This window comes from Coturnix japonica, chromosome 1 (genome assembly GCF_054131305.1).
Source record: "Coturnix japonica strain WE chromosome 1, WE-NBRP24, whole genome shotgun sequence".
Taxonomy (NCBI): domain Eukaryota; kingdom Metazoa; phylum Chordata; class Aves; order Galliformes; family Phasianidae; genus Coturnix; species Coturnix japonica.
Window position 1 is genome coordinate 44,973,879 of NC_140663.1, and position 22,117 is coordinate 44,995,995.

The following is a 22,117-nucleotide window of genomic DNA, read 5'->3' on the forward strand; positions in this document are numbered from 1 at the left end:
TCCGCCCTTTTGATACCTCCGGCGCGGGAGGAGGCGGAGGGGGGCGGGGTCCAGCGGGTCCTGGCAGGGAGGTACCGGAGGAGAGAGCGGCGTTCCCATGGCGGGGGTACGGGCGTTCCCCGCGTTGAAGGGAGCAGCGAGGCGGATTGGGTTTGAAGCACCATGCGGAGCTCGGTTACGGGTCGGTGTCCCCTCCCGGAGCGCCGCTTTGTCGGACGCTCTCCACACCCCTGACAGGACCGGGACACGGCGGCAGAGCACCGAGAAGTGTCGCCGGCGCCATGGCCAAGCACCATCCGGATCTCATCTTCTGCCGCAAGCAGGCGGGCGTCGGTGAGTACCGGCGCGGTCGTGGCCCTCCGCACCTTGACGGTGGGCTCGGGCGGTAGTTCGAGCCCGTTAGGTGCCCGTTAGGTGCCCGTTAGGTGCCCATCAGGCCCCTCGCGCAGCTCCTCGTTCTTCCCTCGGCCCTCTGAGCTCGGGGTTCGTGGCCGCAGGGATGTGGTTGGGGATCGCGATGCGGCGCTGAGTGCGGGTTTCCTTATGGCCGGTGGGAGCCGATGGCCGGACGCCGTGCGGAGGGACTGTGGGCCGGGTGGGTGTGCCCTGAGGACAGGCGTCGCTTGTATTCGTGTTCTAAATGTAGCCTCAAGTAATATGTGTTTTTTCACATTCTTTTTCCCCTTACAGCAATTGGAAGGCTTTGTGAGAAATGTAAGTACATCTTCTGCGTGTAGTTGTTTGAGAACCCAACTCTGTGGTAAGTGCCTGCAGCTCGGTTTCTCTTTTTGCTCTGCTGCTGACTTGGGGTCACAACCAAATAGAAATAGCAGGTAACTGCAGCTTGGGGTGGGAGGAGTGACCTGTGTGTTGGCCTGAGTGTATGGAGCAAGTGCGAGAAAAAGACTGCACAGCTTCCCTTCAGCATCTGTTAGAATGGGAAATGGATGGAAAAAAGTGCTACAGCAGATGAATATGCCAAAACAAATGTCTATGCAACCTACTGCAGGGAACCTGCTTTGGCTAAAGTGTTGGACTTGATTCCCGGAGATCCCTACCAACCCCTATAATTCTGTGCTCGTGCTCACCTATAGCAGAAAAGAATGAGCACAATTGGTCATTAGATCCTTGCAGGAGCTCAGTACAAGTAAGCCAGCTATTTCTAGGCTCCAAAAAATGTTAAAAACAAGCGAAGTGAGGAGAAGCACAGTCTGAAGCAACTGAACTGTTTTCAGAAGTACACAGAAGTTAAACAGATTCCCAGTGGTAGTAGCTGAGGGCAGTTGGGACTGAGATTGAAGAGCAGGTTAAATGAGCTGTTTGTGAGAGTCAGGATTAAATACCTTGGGAACTGGTAATAAGATCTGAAGCCTTTCATCTGGAGGTCAGAGTTTTGGATCGGGGCCCGCGGAGCAGAGACTGTCCATGGCATCTGATGGCTGTTTGCCTGTATGATAAGAGCACTTGTATTTCTCTCAGTCCCTTGCGAGAAAGCAAGAGCAACTCTGTGAAGTGGCAATTTATGCCGGTTTGCCCTTTTTTTGGCCTTGGATATGGCAGGCTGTTGGCCCTCGTTCCTCTGAAGTCTGTGTAAATATAAAGTTGCACCTTGTGCCTGTAAGCTAAAGTTCTGCAGTCTAACTGCGTTGTCTTTGAGCATACAGGCAAGTTCTTTGTCCAGCAGGCTTTTCCTCTTTTATGTGGGGTGGAGAAAAGGACGTTCTGTAACCAAAGACTGCTGTACTTGCAGGTGATGGCAAATGTGTGATCTGTGACTCGTACGTGCGGCCCTGCACCCTGGTGCGCATATGTGATGAGTGTAACTACGGCTCGTACCAAGGGCGCTGCGTCATCTGCGGGGGCCCAGGGGTGTCTGATGCCTACTACTGCAAGGAGTGCACCATCCAGGAAAAAGATGTACGTTGTCATCCAGTCTCCTGTAGAATTGCTTATGTCTTTGTTTAATAGCTATGCTTATCTTTAAAGGGACTTAGAGCAAGTGATATTAATGTTAGGACATTGGATGCTTGGGTTCCTCTCCCAGAACTGGCACTGGTTTTCATTTCCTTGCATGTTTCTTTTTCTGTTGGTGGTTCCCAGTGTTTGTGGAGCACTTTGAGGTAGCGAGCAGTGCCTCGATTCTGTATCCCACAGTATCCTTGTGTGCTTTACGATGCATACTCACAGTTCACTTCCTCCACGCTCTGCTTGTTACCACTTTCAGCTGTTATCTTACTAAATCTCTCAGCCAAAGTTTTATCAGCCGCTGAGACACTTTAGACGTTGCAAAGGCAGTGGCAGGATCAGCTTCTTACTGTGTCCGTGATCATACCATACATGGTATGATCATGCCACTGGCATATATGGTACCATAAGGCCTACAGAATCACCACCCATGTTTACTTTTGTGTTACAGTAAAATTAGCCCTTAGTGTCCTTTGTCCTTTGACAAGGCAGATGCTCGCTCTCTAGGTATTCAATAATATCCATCATAGTGAGGGCAAGTCATGAAGAACTGCCAATGAAGTAGTAGAAAGACTGTAGGGAAATGCAAGAACGTGATGCTTGCGGTTGCAGTGTGTCAGAGTATGGACCCAATGGAGAGTATCGGCTGTGTGGTTTTTGGGCTGGATCCTTTGCAAACACCATCTCCAGCACACCCTGATGTCAGCAGAGTGTGCTGACAAACAGCTCTGGTTTAGAGGAATGTACTTAGCTGACTGAGCTGCTGCTTTAATTTTCTGCAGCACCCATATTTTCTCTAGAGGTCTTGCAGGGCAAGCCCGTGTCTGAATTTAGTCAGTAGATCTGGCGGGAGCACCATCTTTCTTAGTATCTAAGTATTATATGTGGATAGAAATGCTGTTGGTGGTACTGCCTTCTACATCTAGAAGTGCTGTGACAAGCAGTAGTTTTGTTGTCTTATCTGTGGGACCAAAGAACTTGTTTGGCAGTTTATCAGTTAAATAGACCAATTCATATTGATTCCTAATAGGTATTTTTCGTGCTCTAGTCTCATCTGTAGGTTCAGATGTAGAGCAGCTCGCTGCTCTGGAAGGGAGGGTTATAGAGAATATAGAGCTGGAGGAGCAGATAGCAAGTCAGAATTGAGGTATTTTGATAGCTGGATGAAACCTGCTATAGAAGACCATTGATGTGTACCAGCAAACTTGCATATTAGGAACTATTGCAAATGTGAATTTGCAGATCTAAAAGAGCAAGAACGCTCAGAGTAAGAACAGCCAAAGGTGGTACACATCACAATTACGATAGCTGGTGCTGACCTAAATAGAACAGGAAAAGCAGACAGACACAGCTCTGCGCCTGAACCTCTACCAACCTGAGGCTCCAGTCATAGCACTCATCTTCCTTCATCCTCAGAGGAAGACTGAAAAGAATCAGGAAGGAAGAAATCAGATCCTTAAATGATGGAGGTGGATGCTTTTAGGCACAATGTAGAGGGCCTGGTTAGCATTAGCCTTGGTTTGTGCCTCCCTGGAGAGAGGGACTGAGGTATCATTTCACCTCAGTTCTGTCTGTGGGTAAGATCCAAGATCTGCCTTGTCATCCAGGACAGATCTGAGTTACAAGATATCATCCTTTCTTGGGCGACAGGAGCATGCTTATGTTCTACCTCCTTGTGAGAGGGTGGAAGAATAAGCAGAGCCCTGCAATAATGCTGTCAAGATTGTCACAGGCGCCCTGGTTTGTGGAAGGCAAAGCTTGGAAGAGTCCTGCTGCTGAGGTTCCAAGTTGACTAACAAGACAGTAGCTAGAGATGGGTTGTGGCAGGTGATTTACCCCCTTTCCTCTTTTCTTGTTACTTTTACTATGCAGACGCTCCCCAGCAGGTCACTTCTCCCATGCAGGAGCCAGTACTAGTGGCACAGCTTGAGTGCAGTTTCTGCAGTGGCTGACATCTGCCCAGAGGCTTTCTAAATCTAATCCGCTCAGTCTTATGCAACAGTCAAGGACACGTGTTCCTCTGCCTGTTGGGCACCTCAGCTGCTGTTGCTAGCCACATCATTTTGCCCTCAAGAGTTATGCAGATGCTGAGCTCAGGTGGCTCATTGACAAATGTTCTGTGGTTTGCAGAGAGGTGCATGTCTCCCATTTGTGTTTGCAGCTATGCCTCTGAAATGGGGCTCTCCTGCTCCCCTTCTTGCATTTGTTTTGTTGGTTTTTGTTGCTGCTGTTGGTTATTTTGCATGCTTTCTACTGAAATTCAGGCACAAGGTCTTAATCCACATATCTGCTCTGAATAGCTGTCCTCTCCCAAGAAGACCATGTAGTCTCTGAAGTAATCAATCCAACCTACAGGAAATCTGAGATTCGCTTTTGCTGTCACAGCTGAGAGAGATCTCTAAACACAAGAATGGCTTAGTGAGATCTAAAGCAACAAGATTCTTTGGGGCTAAGGAGGGGAAAGGTTATTCCTTCGAGCCTCGTAAATCCTCTGTATCCTAATTTAGAAAGAATCCAGTCTTGAGGCACTGAGCATCCTTTTCATTAAACTGTTATACGAGCTGTTTTCCATGTTCACCCCAGCGAGGAGAGTGTCCTAGAGTAATGTTAAAAAGGAATCCACCCTTTTTCTTGCTGATAGTAACCAGAATATGAGGGTAGTTTGCCTACACGGGTGTTTGAAATGTGTGTTGAGGACAGGGTGGGGAGAGAGGGACCTGGGATGAGCCTCTTGGAGCTGTGTATGTGATGATAGTGTTCTGTTTGCTCAACTCTCACTTCACATTCTCTTTTCTTTTTGCAGAGAGATGGTTGCCCTAAGATTGTCAACCTGGGCAGTTCCAAGACAGATCTCTTCTATGAAAGGAAAAAGTATGGATTCAAGAAGAGGTGATCCTATGTGTTCACAGCTATACCTCCTGTCAGGTTGGCAAGAGGGTCTTGGAGCATCTCTGGACTTTACTATTATTGAAAGCCAGCTATGTTTTCTAAAGCAGTACAAATTCAGTAGTATACTTGGGGCTGAGAGGGGACTGAAACCTGATTGGAACTGACCATCGGAAAGAATAAATGTGGACTGGCTCTTGTTTTTTCAGTAGCTTTGCTAGTAGCTGTCAACTAGTAACTACCACAGCTAAAAAATATCCTGGTGGGCAATCATTTGCATTAGGAGGAGACTGGCTCAGTAAAAACCAAGTGCTGTTGCTGGTGTGGAGAAATGCTCTGCTTCCCTTCTTGCCAGGTATCTTAGCTGTTAGAAATCACCCCACACATTGGTACAGAAGCATAGAGAGCCAGTCCTGTGTGTCTGCTCCCCATCCCTTCCTCCAGTATATTTCCACGCTGCCCTGTTTTGTGAAAAAGCAATCACCATTCGTGGCTGGTGCTTTCCTAGGGAGAGCACAGCTGTTCCATGTTTTCTTTGACAGATTAATCCAAGGCCCTTTCTGTAACCACTCCTGTAGGATGCATACCAATAAAGCTTCTCTGGTTTTTTATGTTTTGTGTAACAGAAGGATTTTTCTCTGGTTCATTCTGTGCCTGGCCTCTTTGGAGCTTTCTGGGGACACAGAGGATTAGCCCAGCTAGAACTGTACAATGGGTTATCAGGTTTCCGACAGTGTCTGCTTATGGCCATGTGACCTTGCTGCAAGGAGCTTCAGGGAATGGCTATTGCTTTTGTGCATGTGTGATCCCAGCCGCTGATCATTTTGTCCTGTAGCATGAAGATCGCTGAGCTTGTAACCCTTATCCTAGCTAAAACGACTGTGGATGTTGTTTCACCATGCAAACATCCAATCCCTTTCTAAAACCTACTAAGCTATTTGACTCGCTGTCCTGTTCTTGTGAATAAGTTAAAGCCTTCCCTGCTGTAACTGGAAACCAACTATTGTGTGATAGGCTATTAGCTGTATGCATGCTGAAAACCAGGGGCTGCTTGTTTGTCAAATACCAGTGCAGGCTAAAAGCGGTCTGTTTGCTCAGCAGAGATCTGGAAACGGGTGCCTTTACGCAGAGGGATAACTGCGTGTGTACCCCAGAGGGTTAAATTAGGGCTGTACCTCATGGTCCTTAAGGTCTTCATAGAGCACAGTGTGTGCTGCAGTTAGGGTAGTCACTCTCTGTATACAGCAGCTTCTGGGATTTCAGTTATTCCTCTGAAGCTAGTACTGGTTCCTCTAGCTCCTCTCTGACTTAAACGTCTCTTCTGCCCGTTGTAGCCATTTAGGTATTTCAGCTAAGAGAAAACAAGCAGACAAATTGTGATCTCCTTTCCCATAAAAGTCATTTCCTCCTGCTGTAGCTGGCTCTAGCTATGAGTGGTCCTACAGCTATCCCAGCTGTTCCTCCCTCCCCCCTATTTTTCTCTTTTTTCTCTTATATTTTCCTCTTCCAAGCCTTTTGCAATCTCAAGAACATCCACGTCTTCTTCCCTGCACCTTCGTTCCCTTGCACAGCTTCTGGTTAGCTTGTACTAATGTGGATGCCATTTGCTAATATACTCAGAGCAAACTAGTTCTCTGATTCCAGCAAACCCACTCTTTGAGTGTTTCTGCCTCAGTAAGTGGCTGGGAAGCTCATGTCCAAGCTGTTATCAGCTGCGTTAAATTCTGTATTTCTTTAAAATCAGAACATGACATGCAGATTTTTTTTTTGTACCTGGAACTTTATCACTTCAACCAGAATTTATCAGTTACTCTCAGTCAGGCTGCCTGGGTTATCATATAAGGAGTGCAGAAGGTTGGTACTTATCTTTTCTGCTTTCTTTTCTTTCCCTGAAGTTTTTTAGATGAGAAATGTCATTCAGTGAAGCCAGTGGGAAATGAAGTTTGAATTTCTTTTTTTCTCAGAGTTACTGCCTCTGGTGCAGGGTACCTTAGAAGATCTAATTTTGGAGCTGCCCTTGTTCCTGACCATTTAACCAGGGGTTGCTGTAGAGACCTGAGAGCCCTCATCCCTTCCCCCACCCCAAAAAGGGCTGAGCACACTTACTTCCTTGGCATTCCTGCTGCCCTCGCTCTGCCGGGTGTATAGGTCTGCATTTGGCAGCAGCAAGAGTAAAGCTGCCATTTCTAGTTGTTCTGAGTCACTGGGCAGGTGGAGAGAGGGAGGGACGGGTGCTTTTCCCTTTGCCTTGTTTGCTCAGAGAGCTCTGGGGAGCATGCCAAATGCCTGTGCTGCTCACATCGGTTCAGTGCCGCTGCCTTTCTGGTACTTTCAGAGCACGGATGGGACATTGGCCCAGAGCTGCTTATTCAGACAAGGGTAACGGATACAGTTGGGTAGCCCAGAAAAACTCAGCCTTTGCTTGCGTGGTGATGATTTCTGTTTGCCAGTGAGTGATACCCGTGTGGGGGCCACCAAGAAAATGAAGTGTTTGTTACATAAAGTGATCAAGAAAACAAAATTCATTGAAATCACTCTTCTCCAGTAGATTTCCTGTCAGTACTGCATCCCAGAGCGCATAGTAAAAAGGGGTGGTAAAGGAGGGAATGAGACAAGGAGCGTTCTGCTGTGTGCTGTTAGGCCCTGGAGAGGCGTCACCTCCTGGTGCAGGTGATTCAGGGGCTCCCTGGTTGCAGGCGGAGGAGCAAGGACAGCTGGAAGGGATGCTGCCTTTCCCATGGGGCTGAACCCCCATGGTACTGGCTGCAAATCCTGAGTGCATGGAGCTAAGCTATTACTTTTCTAGGCGAAGCTAGTGCTTTCCCCCCCAGCCCCCCCCCCAATCAAAAGGATGTTATGTAATAAGTAAAAAATCCTTTTATTTTAAATGTTTACACAGAGGGGGAGGAGAAACATGGGAACTCTTGGCCTATTAGGTAATTGCTCTCTGTTGCCAGTACTAACAAGGCATCGCTGCCTTGTGAAACAGGGATGTTCCCTACACACCCCTTCTGACCAAAGGCCAGCCACCGTGTCACAGCTCAGCTCTGAGCTCAGCAGTAGCTCTCCAACGCACCTCCCATCATTGAATCGTCATTGAATTGTCTCATTGAGGGCATCAGCAAAGCCCTTGAGCCTGAAACATGACCTTTAAGAAATGCTGAGGGCTGGCAGATGCCTTGAACCTACCTCTGAGCTTTCCCAGTACATAGGTGAAATCCTGCTTTCAGAAACCTTGCCTGCAGAGGAGATGTTGCTTTCTCGTTATGGAGATCAGCAGGAGATGTTCTGCCTGTTTCAACAGCAGGAAAAAGAAATCCATTTCCTTGAGGTTGTCTTGTGACTTGGATGTGAAGAGGATTCAGGGTACGGCGGTGTTAATTATGCTGATTACAACCTTCCTGCCCTTCCTCAGCATCCATGAGCCTGGCAGGCCTTACCCTGCGGCTGGGCCATTCCTGTCCTGTGTGTGTGTGTCTTGGTGGCTGTGCTTTGTGGTAACACCACACCGGGAATGCAGGAGCGGATACAGGGACAGGATTCCTCCACACGCACATGGAATTACGGCTGGGTAATTACAGCAGTGTGGTCAAGATGCAAATATCTTAAGGAGTCCTAATGTGTAAACAGCCTCTTAGTAACACCTTATTAAAACGACAATAGGATTTTAGCGATGTAATTGCCATTTTTTCTTCACGATGCTAAAAATAGTGACATCGTTTGAATTTCCTGATCACTGGTTGACAGTGTGACTTTGTTTGCAGCCAAGCAAGGGATTGTCAGGGAGTTCTTTAGTAGCTGAGTTCCTGTTGAACTCCACGGGCTGAGTTCAGGTTGGATGTGAGGAAGAATTACAAGAGAAACGCCACTAATCTATGGAACGTTCCCCGGGCGTTCTTTAGAACGAAGGCCCGGCGCTGGAACTACAACCCCCAGCAGAACCCGCGCCCAGCCTGGCCCCGCCCCGTGCACACACCCCCTTATGCTCATTGGCTGAGACGACGCACCAATCCGGACGCGCCGCCGGGCCCGGCCGGCCAATGGGGAGGCTGTTGCTAACACGCCTCGGTTATTTTTAGCACTCTGCCGTCGGCGCACCTTGCGGCTCGCCTCCGCCGTGGCCGGGCCGGCTCTACTCGCGGCGGCGGAAGCGCACAGGCGCACCGTGAACAAATAGTCCGCGAGCGGCGGGGCGGGGGCTGCTCCCCGCGCGGGGTCCTGCCAGGAGATCGGCGGCCACGGGCCGGGGGGAGATCCCTGGGGCCGCGGGACTCATTCATAGGGGTGAATTCATTCAGTAGGTGCGTGAGACAGCGCCAGGCCGCGCGTGCCCCTCCGTGAAGCAGCGGGGCGGGGGGTCCCCTCCTCAGGTCAGCCACTTGATCCCCGCTAAGCCCCCCGCCCGTCTTCCCTAGTGCTGCTGGACCCCCCGCGCGGGGTGGAAAAGAGCAAAAAGAAAAAACAAAAGCAAAAAGTACAAAAAGCCAAAAGGAATCGAGCTCGTTCCCCTCCCCCGCGGGCCCAGCGCGCCGGGCGGCGCTGAGGGGAGGGGAAGTAGTCCCGGCCCGCCCCTCCGCGGCCGCATCACGCGGGGCGGGAGCGCGGATCCGTGCGCGGGGTTGCTAAGGGTGAAAGTTTGCCGTGAGTTGGCTCACTCGGGGCCAGGGCGCGGGCGGCTCCAGGCCGGCGGGGCTGAGGCGGCGGCTGTGCTCGAACGGACTGCTCCGGGCGTCCTTCCACACCTTCGGCCCTACAGCCGCGACGCCACCCACGGGCCCGCCCCGCGGAGGGAGCGCAGCTCTTGACGGAGAGAGAGAAGCGAGGGACGGGGCGGAGAGCGGCACGCAGCGCCCGGGCTCTCCCGGCCCCCTCAGAGCCTGGAACTGAGAGAACGGTGAGCGGGGCGGAGGGCTCGGGCGGGCCGCGGGCGGCGTCCCTGGGCTTTACGGGGCTGAGAGGCTGCGCCCGGCCGCGCTCAACAAAGCCTTCGCCGGCTCTGTGAGGGGGAGGGGACCGGCAGGGCCTCCTCAGGCGGCCAGGGGTGCCCTTCGCTGCCGGGGGTGGAGGTCAGACCCGGCTCTGTTCTTGTGGAGCCGCATCGGGTCTGTCGGCCTGAGGGGGGCCGCCTCATACTGCTCCCCCCCACACACGCCCCCCCCGCCTCCCCGCTTCGCTGACAGGGAGAGGGAGGAGGAGGAGGCGAAGGAGGGAGGGGGGCGGCTGCCCGGCGGTCGCCGGCTTCGGGGCGTTGCTCCGGGGCGGGCGATGGCTCACGGCGCATGTGCCGTGGAAAATTTTTCGGCCTGCCCGGCCGAGGCAGCGCTGGGGCGGCGGGCGGGGCGGCGCGCGGGGCATGACGGGCCGCGGAGTTCGGAGGGGAAGCGGGGCACGGGGAGCGGGGCGGCGCGGGGGGGAGCGCGGACTGCAGCTCCCAGAGTGCCGCGCGGCGGGAGGCGGCCCGGAGCCGGGAGGTAATGGCGGCCGTGGCGCCGGGACAGCCGGGCCTGGGGGAGCCGCACGGGGGGTGGGGCGGCGCGGCACCGTGCGGCTGGACCGCGGGCTTTGCTTTGCCTTTCGCTATGTGAATGTGTTTTGGAGGGAGCTCGAGGGGTCCTCGGGAACGGGTCCCCCCCCCTCGTTAGCAGGCTGAGACGGGAACGGTGGCTCTCGGCCTTGTGAAGTGTCCCTGTGAGCCTTGGGGGTTTAACACCCCGTCTCTTTCATGGGAGGGTTCGGAGTGCGCCCCTCCATAAAGAGGGGACTCGGTGAAAGAAAAAAGGGTCCTGCAGGCGGCTGGTGGGGGGGGACCCTCCATTCCCTGCACATAACCTCGTGTCTCTTACTGTTGTTGGGTCTGGGTTACTGTTTAGCACATGGGGTGTGAAGATTTACCAAGTAGCCGCTTTTTTTTTCCTACTGAATTTGTGGGGGTCTCAAATTTCCTACTCCTCTGGGGCCTCATAGCAGGCAGGCTTTCATAGAACCACCCCTTGGGGTAGCACAGGGCTTTGTGAGCCCTCTCTGGGAGGTCAGTGTATTCCTCTGGGGCTCTGCCCAGTGCCCATCTCTCTGTACAGGGCTCTGTCTCAGCCCTGAGGCTTCTGCCTTCTGGAAATGGTTCCTCCTTTCTTCCTGCTGGAAGCTCTGCTTTCTCATTTCTTCTTTGGTGTTCCTCCATTCTTGGTCAGTCCCTGGTCTCATTCCTGTGGTTTCTCATGTTACCGAGTTAAACCTGAAGGGGATTCCTCCAGCACTGGCCTTGCTGTTGGCAGGCTTGGGCTGTGGGATTTGTTGGTTCTTCAAACTGAGCCTTCTTTAACTCTGTCTCGCTCCAATTTAGGAATGAGGCAAGGTTCTTTTGATATGTTATGCCTGGCGTGAAATTAAGAAGAAAAACATTCAAATGTTGATCCGACCAGTTTATTAGAAATGATAGACAACTGAAGGGATGAGGAAGGGAGAGCAGCGAATATCAAAATTGGGGTGATGGGGACAGGAAAGTGGGCGATAGAAAAGGTAGATAAGAGCAAGAATTACGTTAAAGCGGGGATAGTCACCTCCTGGATGCAGCAGCGATGCAGCACGTTGTTGTGTTGGTCCGGGGCAAAATAAAGAGTAGAGGAGAGCAGCAGCAGAGTGGCAGGCTGCAAGCAGCAGATCGGTGCAGCGCAGAGCAGGTGGTCAGAGTAGCGAGGTCTCACGGAGCAGAGTCTCGAGCAGCAAGCCCAGGAGAAACAGTTGGCAGCAGTCGGACGACGGTGGAGGAATCTGAGGTCAGAAAACCTAAAAGGTTCTTCAGCATGCAGGCATCTTCTTCAGCATGCAGGCATTCACGTAGAGAGGCATCTGATGACAGAAAACCTCCTTGTTTCTGTAGTGAGGCATCTGGTGTCAAAAAACCTAAATTCGGGGTTTGTCCGTGCCCTTTTTATCCTTCTTCTTCCCAGCCTTCGAGACATTTTTGGAAGGCTCGGGTCAGAGTCATGTGAATTCCTCAGAGATGGCCATCTTCCTTGAGATAGGCCAACACAAAAAGACCACTTTAGGGCCATTAATCTGCATCTTATCTCCCTTTCAGTAGCTCCCGGACTTGTCCATCTCTTAAACAAAGGGATTTCTCGAACCTTGGTTCCTGTGAGTCTCAGACAAAGGGAGTTCTGGAACCTTGGCCAGGACTTGCCTGAACTTGTCCATTTCAGCAAACTTTTGAGACAATAGTGTAAAAAGCATGGCCTCTTACAAACTAACTCCAATTCATGCAGTAAGAAAATGTAAAATCTACCTGTTTGTTTTCTTAGTAATAAAGCTTAAAAATAGTTGAGGGTTTTCTTAAAATGTGCTTATTTAATTCCACTTGTCCACTCAGCCAGCTCAAGCCTACAAGTCCGGGCAGTTCCTCCTAACCTGGGTGTGGGGCTTTGCTGCTGGCCTCCTGCTTTTTTGGGGGAATGCTGACAGCTGAGCTTTGTGCTCCATCCCCGCCCCCAGATAATTGGCACAGGTCGTAAACACCGCTGGGCACTGCATGAGAGCATCCCCGCAGCCCATGTTAGGAAGGCAGCGTAGCATGGTGTGGCTTCTTGAGCAAGGTGAAGGTAGCTGAAGGCTGAGCAGCCTCTGATGAAGCTGCCAATTAAAAACTGGATCTTCTGCTTGCCTGCAGAGAGGCGTGTAGGCTTCTGGAAGTGCGCTTCCTCATCAGATATCTGTGGGATGTGTTTGCTCTGGGTGGGTGACAACGCACGGTGCAGACCTACCGGGGGGTTGTACACAGGTAAACACTAAATCTGAGTGTCATGGGTGAGCTGAGTGGTGTGGTTTCACACGGAGCTTTTGTGGGTTCTCTCAATTTCCAAGACTTCCTTGGGCAGGTGAGAGGGGAGAAAGGATTACTTCAGTCTCTGGCAAACAGTTCCAGTTTATATTCAGTACCTGGCCCTGGCAGTGCTCACCTCTCCACACAGGGAGAGGGATGTGAGCAGTGCTGGACAGGCTGGTGGCACGTGTGTGTCTTGTGACCCTGCACACATTTCCTGCCCCCATCTGAATTAAGCTGGGATTTCAGGCTTGTGGCTAGACTGAGCCTCAACTGGGTACTCTTAATAAGATATCTACGTGCCTACTCCTGTCAAGGGAGTGTAAACATGATCTGGCATCTGGTGCTCCCACACCCTCCCTTGTTCTTTATCCCCCTGCCTGTGCCGGTAGGACATGGTGCTCCTGGTCTCCCAAGGAGAGCCATCTCCAGACAGGTCCCTGCAGAGCTGCCGAGAGAGTCACGAGGCTTCCAGGTGGTGCTCGTGTGCTTGGAGAGGCGGCTGCAGGGAGCTGTGCTGGGAGCAACCGGATGCCAGGGCGTAGTGAGGCGTGTTGGCTGAAATAGCTCTGCCACAGCAGGCAGTTGGCCTGCCTGCTTTTGGCAGCGAGATGGGTACACGACACGTAGCTGTGTGCGGGGAGCAGCTATGCTCCTGCTTCTTCTGCGCAGGACCAGGGAGGCTGTTCCCCAGCAGCACCAGGAAATCTGGGCTGACGCCTAGTGAGCATCATTGCTTGTTCTGCTTCTGTTAATGAAACAGTGTTGCCGTTTATCTCAGTAGGTGGAGAGCTGCTGTATTTTTCTCATTTTCATCCATCCTTTTCTCTCTTTTTTTTCTAGGTCTGCTTGGAGCCGAATCTTGTCTATGTGTGTGTCATTTTGTCTCTTTTAATACACTGCCCTGACTTGCTTGCTGTGAAGGGAGTATGCATCTGGAGATTAAAGTTGCTCTTAACTTCATCATCTCATACCTGTACAACAAGCTTCCTCGGAGGCGGGCGGACCTGTTTGGTGAGGAGCTAGAGCGCCTGCTGAAGAAGAAATATGAGGGTCACTGGTACCCGGAGAAGCCTCTGAAGGGCTCAGGCTACCGCTGTGTTCATATTGGGGAGACGGTGGACCCAGTAGTGGAGCTGGCGGCCAAGCGGAGCGGGCTGACTGTGGAGGATGTACGTGCCAATGTGCCGGAAGAACTGAGTGTCTGGATTGATCCCTTTGAGGTCTCCTACCAGATCGGTGAGAAGGGCTCTGTTAAGGTCCTCTATCTGGATGACAGCGAGGGCTGCAGCGCTGCTGAGCTGGACAAAGAAATCAAGAGCAGCTTCAACCCTGATGCCCAGGTATTCGTCCCCATTGGCAGCCAGGACAACTCGCTGTCCAACTCTCCATCCCCCTCTTTTGGCCAGTCACCGAGTCCCACCTTCATCCCTCGCTCTGCCCAGCCCATCACTTTCACCACTGCCACGTTTGCTGCCACTAAATTCGGCTCCACCAAGATGAAGAAGGGTGGGGGGGCCGGAGCAGGGGGTGGTGGTGCAGGGGCTGTGCAACAGCCACGGATGGTCAGGTCGCCCACTACCAACCTGCTGAAGCACAAGGGCCTCTCCCTGTCCATGCACTCTCTGAACTTCATCGGGGGTGCTGGGAGCCAAGCCCCGCAGTCGCAGCTCTCCCCCAATGCCAAGGAGTTCGTTTACAGTGGTGGCTCACCAGGGGCCAGCAGCCTGTTCTTTGATGGTGTTGCCAGTGAGAGCCAGGCCAGCAGCATCCCTCCGGCATCACAGTTCAACGCTGGCACGGGCAGCACCTTTGACATGGCTCAGGTCTTTGGCGGCAGCACCAACAGCCTCTTCTTGGAGAAGTCTCCCTTTGTGGAAGGACTCAGCTACAACCTGAACGCCATGCAGTATCCCAGCCAGTCCTTCCAGCCCGTCGTCCTGGCCAACTGAACGCAGGGAAGGAGAGTATTGGGGGCACGGGAGGGAGGGGGGGAACAACAACAACAAAACACACGGGGAGAAAAAACAGAAATATACAGAAAATATTCAAATCTTATAAATATAACTTCTTGGAAAAAGAAAGAGCCCAGTGTTGTTGCGCTGTGCTGGCAACGCTCCTGAAGCACTGACTTGTTTTTTTTAACTCAGTCCCTGTGCTTTTTCTCCTACTCACTTTTTTACTCTTTAAACGAGTCTCTGGTCTTTTGGGTTGTGTTCCCCCTTCCCCATCCCCAAGTGGGCACAGATGTGGGTCACAGTGCTCCCTCTCCCCTCCCACCTGGCTGTAGGAGGGGCAGGCAGAATGAGGTGGGCTTGCTTTGCTGTTACTGCTGTGTATGTGGGAGGAGAGCATCTCATGTGCCTGGAGGTTCACGCTACTGCTGTTGTTGCTCCAGGCTGGTGAGGCCAGTCTAGCATCCAGTTGTGTCTTTGGTGAGAAGCACCTGCTGCCACCTCTCATCTCCAGCTGTAGAAGGGCAGCACTGCTTTCAGTCCCTCTTGTGCACCAGCCAAGGGGCTGTTCTGTGCCCTTTTGGGGTTGGCTCGGAGGGCAGCCCTGCAGCGTAGGAACGCTGTGGGTCTGTCCCTGTGTGAGGAGGTGGTGCTGAGCTGTTGGATCCTGTCCCCTCCTGGTGGACACCCTACCTGCAGGGCTGAGCATTCACTTGTGATCCTTTGGTCCTAGGTTTGAGCTCTTGTTGCTGGCTGTGGATTTATCTTCATCTTAGAGAGGGAATTTTTTCTGTAGTTAGAGGCAGAATTATTTTGAGGAGAAGGAAGGGCTATGTTGTTGAAGCTTCTGTCTTGAGCAATGGTAAGTAGTCCCCGGGTGGAGCTGGAGGACCCCTGGGTGTGAAGGAGCCTCCTTGGAGGCTATGGTGGGAGCATGGAAGATTGCAGAGAGAAACAGTGATGAGACTCTAATTTTTGAAGTTTAAAAGAAAAATGAGCTTTTTGTTGCCTGGCTCAGGGTTTAGTTCTCTTGAAACAATGTCTCTGGAGCACCCTCCGAAACCCGCTTCTGTGGTTGTTGTACCAATGTGCTCCTTCAGGACATCTCTGTACAGTGAGGTGGTCCGCAGCTTGTGCTTTTTCCCTCTCCTTGATCTGAGATGAAGGCATCAGCCCTCCTGTTGTTGCCGGTGAGCCTTGGCAGAGGCAACGGGATGGGAGTGGAGGGTCATTGCTGCCACAGTGTTGAGGAGCATTTCCATCCTGGCGGGGCAGGCCCCCAGCAGGCTGCTTGCTGCCCTCGGGCTATGACCGGCACGGCGGGCTGGCTCACTTGGCTTCTCCCAAAATGGCGTCCGTAGCCTCAGCCCTGTGGGTTTCCAGGCTGGAGCAAGCTGCTCAGGAACAGCTGAGCCATCTGCATCTTTCTTTTCCTATTCTGTTTGGTTTTTAACCTACTTACGGATGTTACCACTGCCACCCTCTCCCTGGGAGCACACTACTGACTGCCAGGGCCCCGCTCCTGGGACCCGGCTGTCCCTGGTGCTGGCAGTGCCACCTGCCAGTCGCTGCTGTGGGACAGCAGACCCCTTTGGCACCTTTGGGGAGAGGCAGGGAGCCCCAACCCTGTGCATGTGAAGCTTCGATGCCACTTTGCCCCCAGAGCCACGTTGGGAACTGTGGTGCAAGGGGAGGGAGGGACCAAGCTCTGCTCTATCAAACAAGTGTGCTTCAGAAGCGTTCAGGAGCTTCAGGCGGCCATGGAAATTTAGCAGCCTTTTCAGGGCTTTTCTAGTCTTGGATGTAGGCGTTCAGCTTCAGTTTTATTTTTTAAAACCTGCACTAATTTACCTGGTTTCTTAGGGAGAGAAGAGAGACTTTTTGCTTTGGTTTTTGGTTTTGTTTTGTTTTTCTTTTTTTAACTTTTTATTTTTTATGGGTTTGTGTTCTTTTCGTTGACGTCTGTTTGTATTGAATAATTTGCTACATTTGTAAGATGCAAGAGGTCTATATAATATATGTATATTTCTAACGTAAAAGAAAAAAAAAAAAAGAAAAAACTGTAATTTTTTTCTTTTCGAGATTTTTTCTTAAAAAGAGGAGAGAGAAAAAATATTTTTTCAGGAAAAAAAAAACCTTAAAAAACAAACAAACAACACAAAAAAATACAAAAAAAAAAAAAAAAGGCAGTGAAGATTCCTTTCTCCCCTTCTCAGCCTCCTCCTGCCCTGCAGCCTTGTGGAGAAGGAATGGATGCAAGAGATCCGTGCTGCTCCGGGTGGAGGATCTGTGTGTGCTTTGGTGGCTGCATTCTGATTCAGGAGGGCTCTGAGGGGGGAGATCCGGGGGACTGATGGCTTTTTTTTTTCCTTTTATTTTATTTTTTTTCATTTTATTTCTTTTAATTTCTTTTTTTTTTCCCTTGTTGTGTAGCGAAGGAGGAATACAATCAGAGTTTTGTATTCAGAATGTTGTGCAATATTTTGGGACGGGATATTGGTGTGTCTTAGAAATTTAGTTAAAAAACATGCAAACAACAACAACAACAAAAAAAAAAAGGTTGATTAAATCTGTACAGTTTCTATTGTTCCAGATTTTTTTAAGTTTGTATTAAAAGCATGGTATAATAATTGCTGGTTGTGTCTTGCTGTACCCTGGGATGTGCTCATGGAGCTGCTCATGGTGGTGGGCAGCCACAGCCCTCAGGTCTGAATTTCTTCCTGGAGAAGCTGGTGTTGCTTTGCCCTTGGGTTTGTGAGCCCTGGGAGCCAGGCACACTGCACTCCATGTGACTGTCACGCTGTGCTAAGCAACAACGCTATTTTTTTTTCCCTTTTGTATCTCAACCCCCTTGTAATCATTTATCTGAAGTGTGCACCAGCTCTTGCCCTTCTGGAAACACGAAAGGGCAGCTGTGCCTGCCTGCTCCTTACCTTGCTTTTGCCTGGCTCTGATGCAGGCCCTTTTGTGCAGAGGGACTGTGCCTGCAGTTAGTTCAGAGCTGATAGCTAAGCCGGGTATTAAGGTGACAGCTTGGCATCACCTTGTTTTTGCTGTTGCCCCTCTCCACGAGCAGGGAGTGTGAGGGTTGGCTGTGAGCATCATACCAGGCTGGGGTGCTGAGCAGGTCAGTTCCCAAATGGGCTGCAATATGTGGCAGCGAGATGGGGCTCATCTGCTGCAGCCAGGGGGTGGTTTCAGCAAGGTGAGGGTGTGGGGATGTCGTTCAGATGCTCATTGTGGGAAGCTCTGTTGCTATGGAGGAAAACTTGCTACTTGAGTCACCAGGCAGTCAACTCTAAGGAGGAGACAGTTTGGGCAGGGAGTGCCATGCTTACCCCTGCGTGTTCAGCCTGTGACAGCAGCAGACACAGCACTGCTGCCTTATGCAAGCATGGAAAGCCCACTGTAAGACAGCTGTATACTGGCCTGTGTTCTAAATACAGGCCCAGCAAGAGCAATCCAAGTCTGCTCTGGCAGGTGAGCACTTCCCACTGCCCCAGAGCCTTCGGGCCCATGGCGTAGCTGGGGACAAACACTGCTTTGCACAGGAGCCTCGCTGTGCCCTGGCTCTTGTGCTAGGCCAGAAGCAGGACATGGAAAAACACTGCAAGCCCCTGCTAGTGTGAATGCTGCTTCCTATCTGTACTGCTTGGGGACAGCCAATTTGTGTGACAGCCAATCCATGTGTCCACAGCCAACAGCGAGAGTGATTCCAGCCTGGCAAGCGCGTGCTGAGAGGGACATGGGAGGTTTTCCCATCGCCATGCAGGGAGTGTGGGCAATGAGACCTCTGCAAGGAAATCCATGTCCACATTTTGCCTGTAGGAGGGCCTGGGAGAACCTCACCTTCCTCATCAAACACTGAGGAAGCCACTGTGGACGCTCAGTGTTTTTCTTCCCACTTGATTTTGTTGACTTAGCACACTCACTGCATCTCATTGTCGTCTTATTCATAGACTGTCCTGTCCCATGGCCAAGTGGAAGATGGGAAAACCCCAGTGGCAGCATGCTGACCTTGGTCTGGGTGTTCAGTGCCCTGCAGTGCTTGGGAACAAAGTGCTGCCTGCCCTGGGGACACAGCACAGGTGCCACGTGTCCCCAGCGGCTGAACACCACTCAACTTTCCTGGAAAGCAGGAGTAACTCGTTATGCTGGGTCGCTTAGGGACCACAGCGGTCACCTGTAAAGCTTCCTGGTGCAGTGTGGACTGGACCCTTCCCTTGCCTGTCCAGTACAGCTGCATAGCCAAGAACCAGTCAGAGCTGGACACCATCATCTAGAACACAGCAGTGGCCCCTGAAGTTACACAACTGCCTTCCCCCAGGCTAGCGTCTCACACGTAGGACTGGTGGCAGTTGCCCATCATTACTGCAGAGCCACAAAGGCAGGAATAAGGTGTCTTGATGGAGGAGTTCCTGAATGCTGGCTTGATCAATCCAGTCTTTACCTCCCTCTGGAAATTGTCTTGGATGAGGATACGTCACTGATTTTGTCTCCTGAAGTACAAGGAATCATAGAATCATAAAATCACAGGATGGTTGAGTCAGAAGGGACCTCAGAGCCCACCCAGTCCACCCTGTGCTGTGGGCAGGGCTGCCATCCCGTAGCTCAGGCTCCCCGGGGCCCCATCCGACATCTCCACATCCCTCTTGTACCCAGGCCTGGATGCAAGGAGCCTTGTCCAGCTGGAGAGCCAGGCTTCCTGCTTTTGGGGGATAATGCTGTCACTTGGTGGATCTCACTCAGCAAGGCAGGCTGCAGGGCCTCCCAGAGCTTCCTGCCCTTGGGCACAGCCTGCTCTGCTCCTGCCTGGAGCATCTCCTGCTGCTGATGCTCTTAACCAGGCAGGCCATAAAAAGGGAAGTGAAGGGATGCATCTGCATCTCCATCTGTTTGCCACTGCATGTACTTGCTGCCAGGGCCCATGAGAAGACCCCAGGAGTGCAGCAAGGTTTCTTGGCTCTCTGGCTATGAGAGCAGGTAAAGCTACCACAGGTACCAGCATTCACCAGATGGGAACATGTCCACCAGGACACTTAGGAAGTTGGCCACAGTCACCTGCATGCAGCAATGCGGTGTTTCTATCAATGCCAGCATGGCACACAGCTGCGGGAGCTCAGGCTGTGCTGCAGCACATGGCTGGCACAAGCTCCCTGGTGCTGCTGCAATAGCCCCATTAGTTGCTCAGGTGTTGCCACAGCCACTGGCAGTAGCCCAGGAGCTAATGACAGAGCAGGTGGCAGAGGATTGCACGGCTGGGGATGAGGGGAGCTGGATGGACGGCTTGTTCAGACCGGCCTCCTCTCACCGCCGGGACAATGGGTTTTGCAAGGTGGATTCTTGCTTTGTTGGAAGTCTCCAAAACACCCTTCTGCCTTTGAAGGGTGCTGCATTTGGCTCTGCCACCCCTCCCAGGATGTCCAAAATTACCCTGGGATTACGGGGGTGACTGTACCTGTGACCACTGGGTTAGAGGAGGAGGAAATTTCATTGAAGTCCAGAGGGGGTTAATCAGAAGCCAATTGACAATGGGGCATTGACACATCATGGATGCTGATGCAATGTGATGACAGAGGGGCATCGAGGGCACTCAATGGTGGAAGAGGCCTTGCCAAATTCCTTCCCTGTACCTGTGCCACAGATGTCCTCCTCCTGGGCCTGTGCCTCTTTTGTGCTCAATATCAAACTGAGCTGTGAAAAAAAGGGGCAAAAGGGTTATTTCATTGATTAGTGGAATCACTGAGGTTGGAAAAAACCACTAAGATCATCTAGTCCAACTGCCCATCATCTTCACCAGTATTGCCCACTAAGCCACGTCCCTAAGTACCACATCTACCCTTTCCTTATACACCTGCAGGGACAGTGACTCCACCACCTCCCTGGGCAGCCTGTTCGAACCAGCATCACTCTTTCTGAGAAGATATGCTTCCTAATCTCCAATGTGAAACTCCCCTGGCTCAACTTGAGGCCATTCCCTGTCCCATTGCTGGTAGCTGGGAGCAGAGGCCAACCCCCACCTCACCACAGCCTCCTTTCAGGTCATTGTAGAGAGCAATAAGGTCTCCCTTGTGCCTCCTCTTCTCCAGCCTGACCAACCCCATTTCCCTCAGCCGCTCCCCATCACACTTGTACTCCAGACCCCTCACAGCTCCGCTGCCCTTCTCTGGACACGCTCCAGGGCCTCCATGTCTTTCTGGCAGTGAGGGGCCCAGATCTGAACACAGCACTGGAAGTGTGGCCTCACCAGAGCTGAGTACAGAGGGATGATTTCTAGCTCTGTTTCTACTGCGTTGGTGTTTTTTCTTCCAATGGCTTCAAAAATGCCTTGGAGATTATTACCCCGTGCCTCAGAAACACAGCCCCATCTTGAAAAGAGCCATGTGGGTGTGGGCGCGAGGGCAGCCATTTTGTGCTAATAACAATAATTTAGTACTTATAGCGTGTCGCGGGAGGGAAGACAGAAATGACTAATTAAAACGTTGGGGAGATAGTCAAGTCATGAGAGCATTACTCAAGCGCAATTTAGCCGGGAAGCTGCGATTCACAGCTCTGCTATTACAAAAATACCACAGGGCTTAATCCTCCCGACACCACCACCAAGGTGTCAGGTTGTCACTGTACCTGAGCACAGCACAAGGCTGCCCGCCACCCACTTCTGGGCTTTGTTGCAGAGCATTCCCTCTCTTCAGGCTGCCCAGGGCCACATCCAATGCAGCCTTGAGCAGCTCTATAATGGATGGGGCACTGGGTGACAGCAGGGGGTTGGAAATGGATGGGTTTTAAGGTCCCTTCCAGCTCCAACCCATTCTATGATTCTTCGTGCCCTAAATCATTCTCCAACTGTTGCTCGCTGTCCAGAGCTCTCTCTGGATGATGGAGTGAAGGTGATGAGTGAGCATCTCAGTGTCTGTTTGCTGAGACCAGGCTCAGCATGGACTGCACCGCCCCGAGCATGTCCATCACTGCAGCAAAGGTCCCGAGGCTCACATGGACTTCTGGCAGCAGACAGCAGATCCAATAAACAGCAGCTGCCGAGGGCCTGGAGCAGATTAAGCTGGAGCACAAAGCCTGTGTTTGGAGCAGCGCCGATCCCTCCCCAGCTCTGTCAGCCCCTGCTCCTACAGCTGTAGCAACAAGGAGCAGAGGTCTCGTGCATCAGAACGGCATAGGAGGGCTGAGAGGAGGGAGGTTGGAGCTGCAGATGGGCTCAGAGCCCAAGGCCTGGGGTGGAAGTGGTGTTTGGGGCTGTAATGTGGTTGGTGGGAGTGGGAGGGATGGCTTTTTCTGGAGATGCTTAATGAGCAATTAGCACCAATATCTTCCCTGACACCTTTGTGATGCTTTCAATGGTACATGTGACACTGAGGGACTTGGTCTAGAGCAATCACCAGCACGGGCTGATTGTTGGACTGGATGACCTTTATAGTCTTTTCCAACCTTAACAATTCTGCGATTCTATGGAATGCTGTATGATAACAATGAGAAAAGCCAT

The 22,117-nt window shown here is 51.8% G+C and overlaps 2 protein-coding genes and 1 long non-coding RNA gene across 6 annotated transcripts; 2 read left to right on the forward strand and 1 right to left on the reverse strand.

Annotated features, from left to right (window-relative positions):
• Positions 1–73: 73 nt before the first annotated feature.
• PHF5A (PHD finger protein 5A) lies at positions 74–5,462 on the forward strand. Of its 3 annotated transcripts, none has more exons than XM_015861256.3 (4): positions 255–595; positions 691–714; positions 1,751–1,917; positions 4,769–5,462. In XM_015861256.3, the coding sequence occupies exons 1-4, from the start codon at positions 544–546 to the stop codon at positions 4,856–4,858; spliced, it is 333 nt and encodes a 110-aa protein (XP_015716742.2). In that variant the 5' UTR covers positions 255–543; the 3' UTR covers positions 4,859–5,462. The 3 variants fall into 3 exon arrangements, with proteins under 3 accessions (XP_085373055.1, XP_015716742.2, XP_015716733.1); XM_015861247.3 differs by having other exon boundaries at positions 255–333; XM_085516929.1 differs by lacking the exon at positions 1,751–1,917 and having other exon boundaries at positions 74–333.
• LOC116653419 (uncharacterized) lies at positions 3,152–7,073 on the reverse strand. Its single transcript, XR_004307215.2, has 3 exons — positions 6,958–7,073; positions 6,027–6,202; positions 3,152–3,388 (listed from the first exon to the last, which is right to left on the reverse strand). It is a non-coding gene; the product is annotated as an uncharacterized LOC116653419 (long non-coding RNA).
• A 2,431-nt stretch (positions 7,074–9,504) lies between these two features.
• TOB2 (transducer of ERBB2, 2) lies at positions 9,505–17,252 on the forward strand. 2 transcript variants are annotated; one of them, XM_015861126.3, is made up of 2 exons: positions 9,505–9,745; positions 13,511–17,252. In XM_015861126.3, the coding sequence occupies exon 2, from the start codon at positions 13,597–13,599 to the stop codon at positions 14,617–14,619; it is 1,023 nt and encodes a 340-aa protein (XP_015716612.1). In that variant the 5' UTR covers positions 9,505–9,745; positions 13,511–13,596; the 3' UTR covers positions 14,620–17,252. The 2 variants fall into 2 exon arrangements, with proteins under 2 accessions (XP_015716612.1, XP_015716619.1); XM_015861133.3 differs by lacking the exon at positions 9,505–9,745 and adding an exon at positions 10,242–10,322.
• The last annotated feature ends 4,865 nt before the right edge of the window (positions 17,253–22,117 follow it).

What these genes read in the sequence shown, in the direction of transcription:
- PHF5A (XM_015861256.3), top strand. Translation starts at nt 544, where the DNA reads ATGGCCGGTGGGAGCCGATGGCCGGACGCCGTGCGGAGGGACTGTGGG. An exon ending in TGGAAGGCTTTGTGAGAAAT is followed by an intron (nt 715 to 1,750) that starts GTAAGTACATCT and finishes CTGTACTTGCAG; the next exon opens with GTGATGGCAAATGTGTGATC. An exon ending in GCACCATCCAGGAAAAAGAT is followed by an intron (nt 1,918 to 4,768) that starts GTACGTTGTCAT and finishes TTCTTTTTGCAG; the next exon opens with AGAGATGGTTGCCCTAAGAT.
- TOB2 (XM_015861126.3), top strand. Translation starts at nt 13,597, where the DNA reads ATGCATCTGGAGATTAAAGTTGCTCTTAACTTCATCATCTCATACCTG.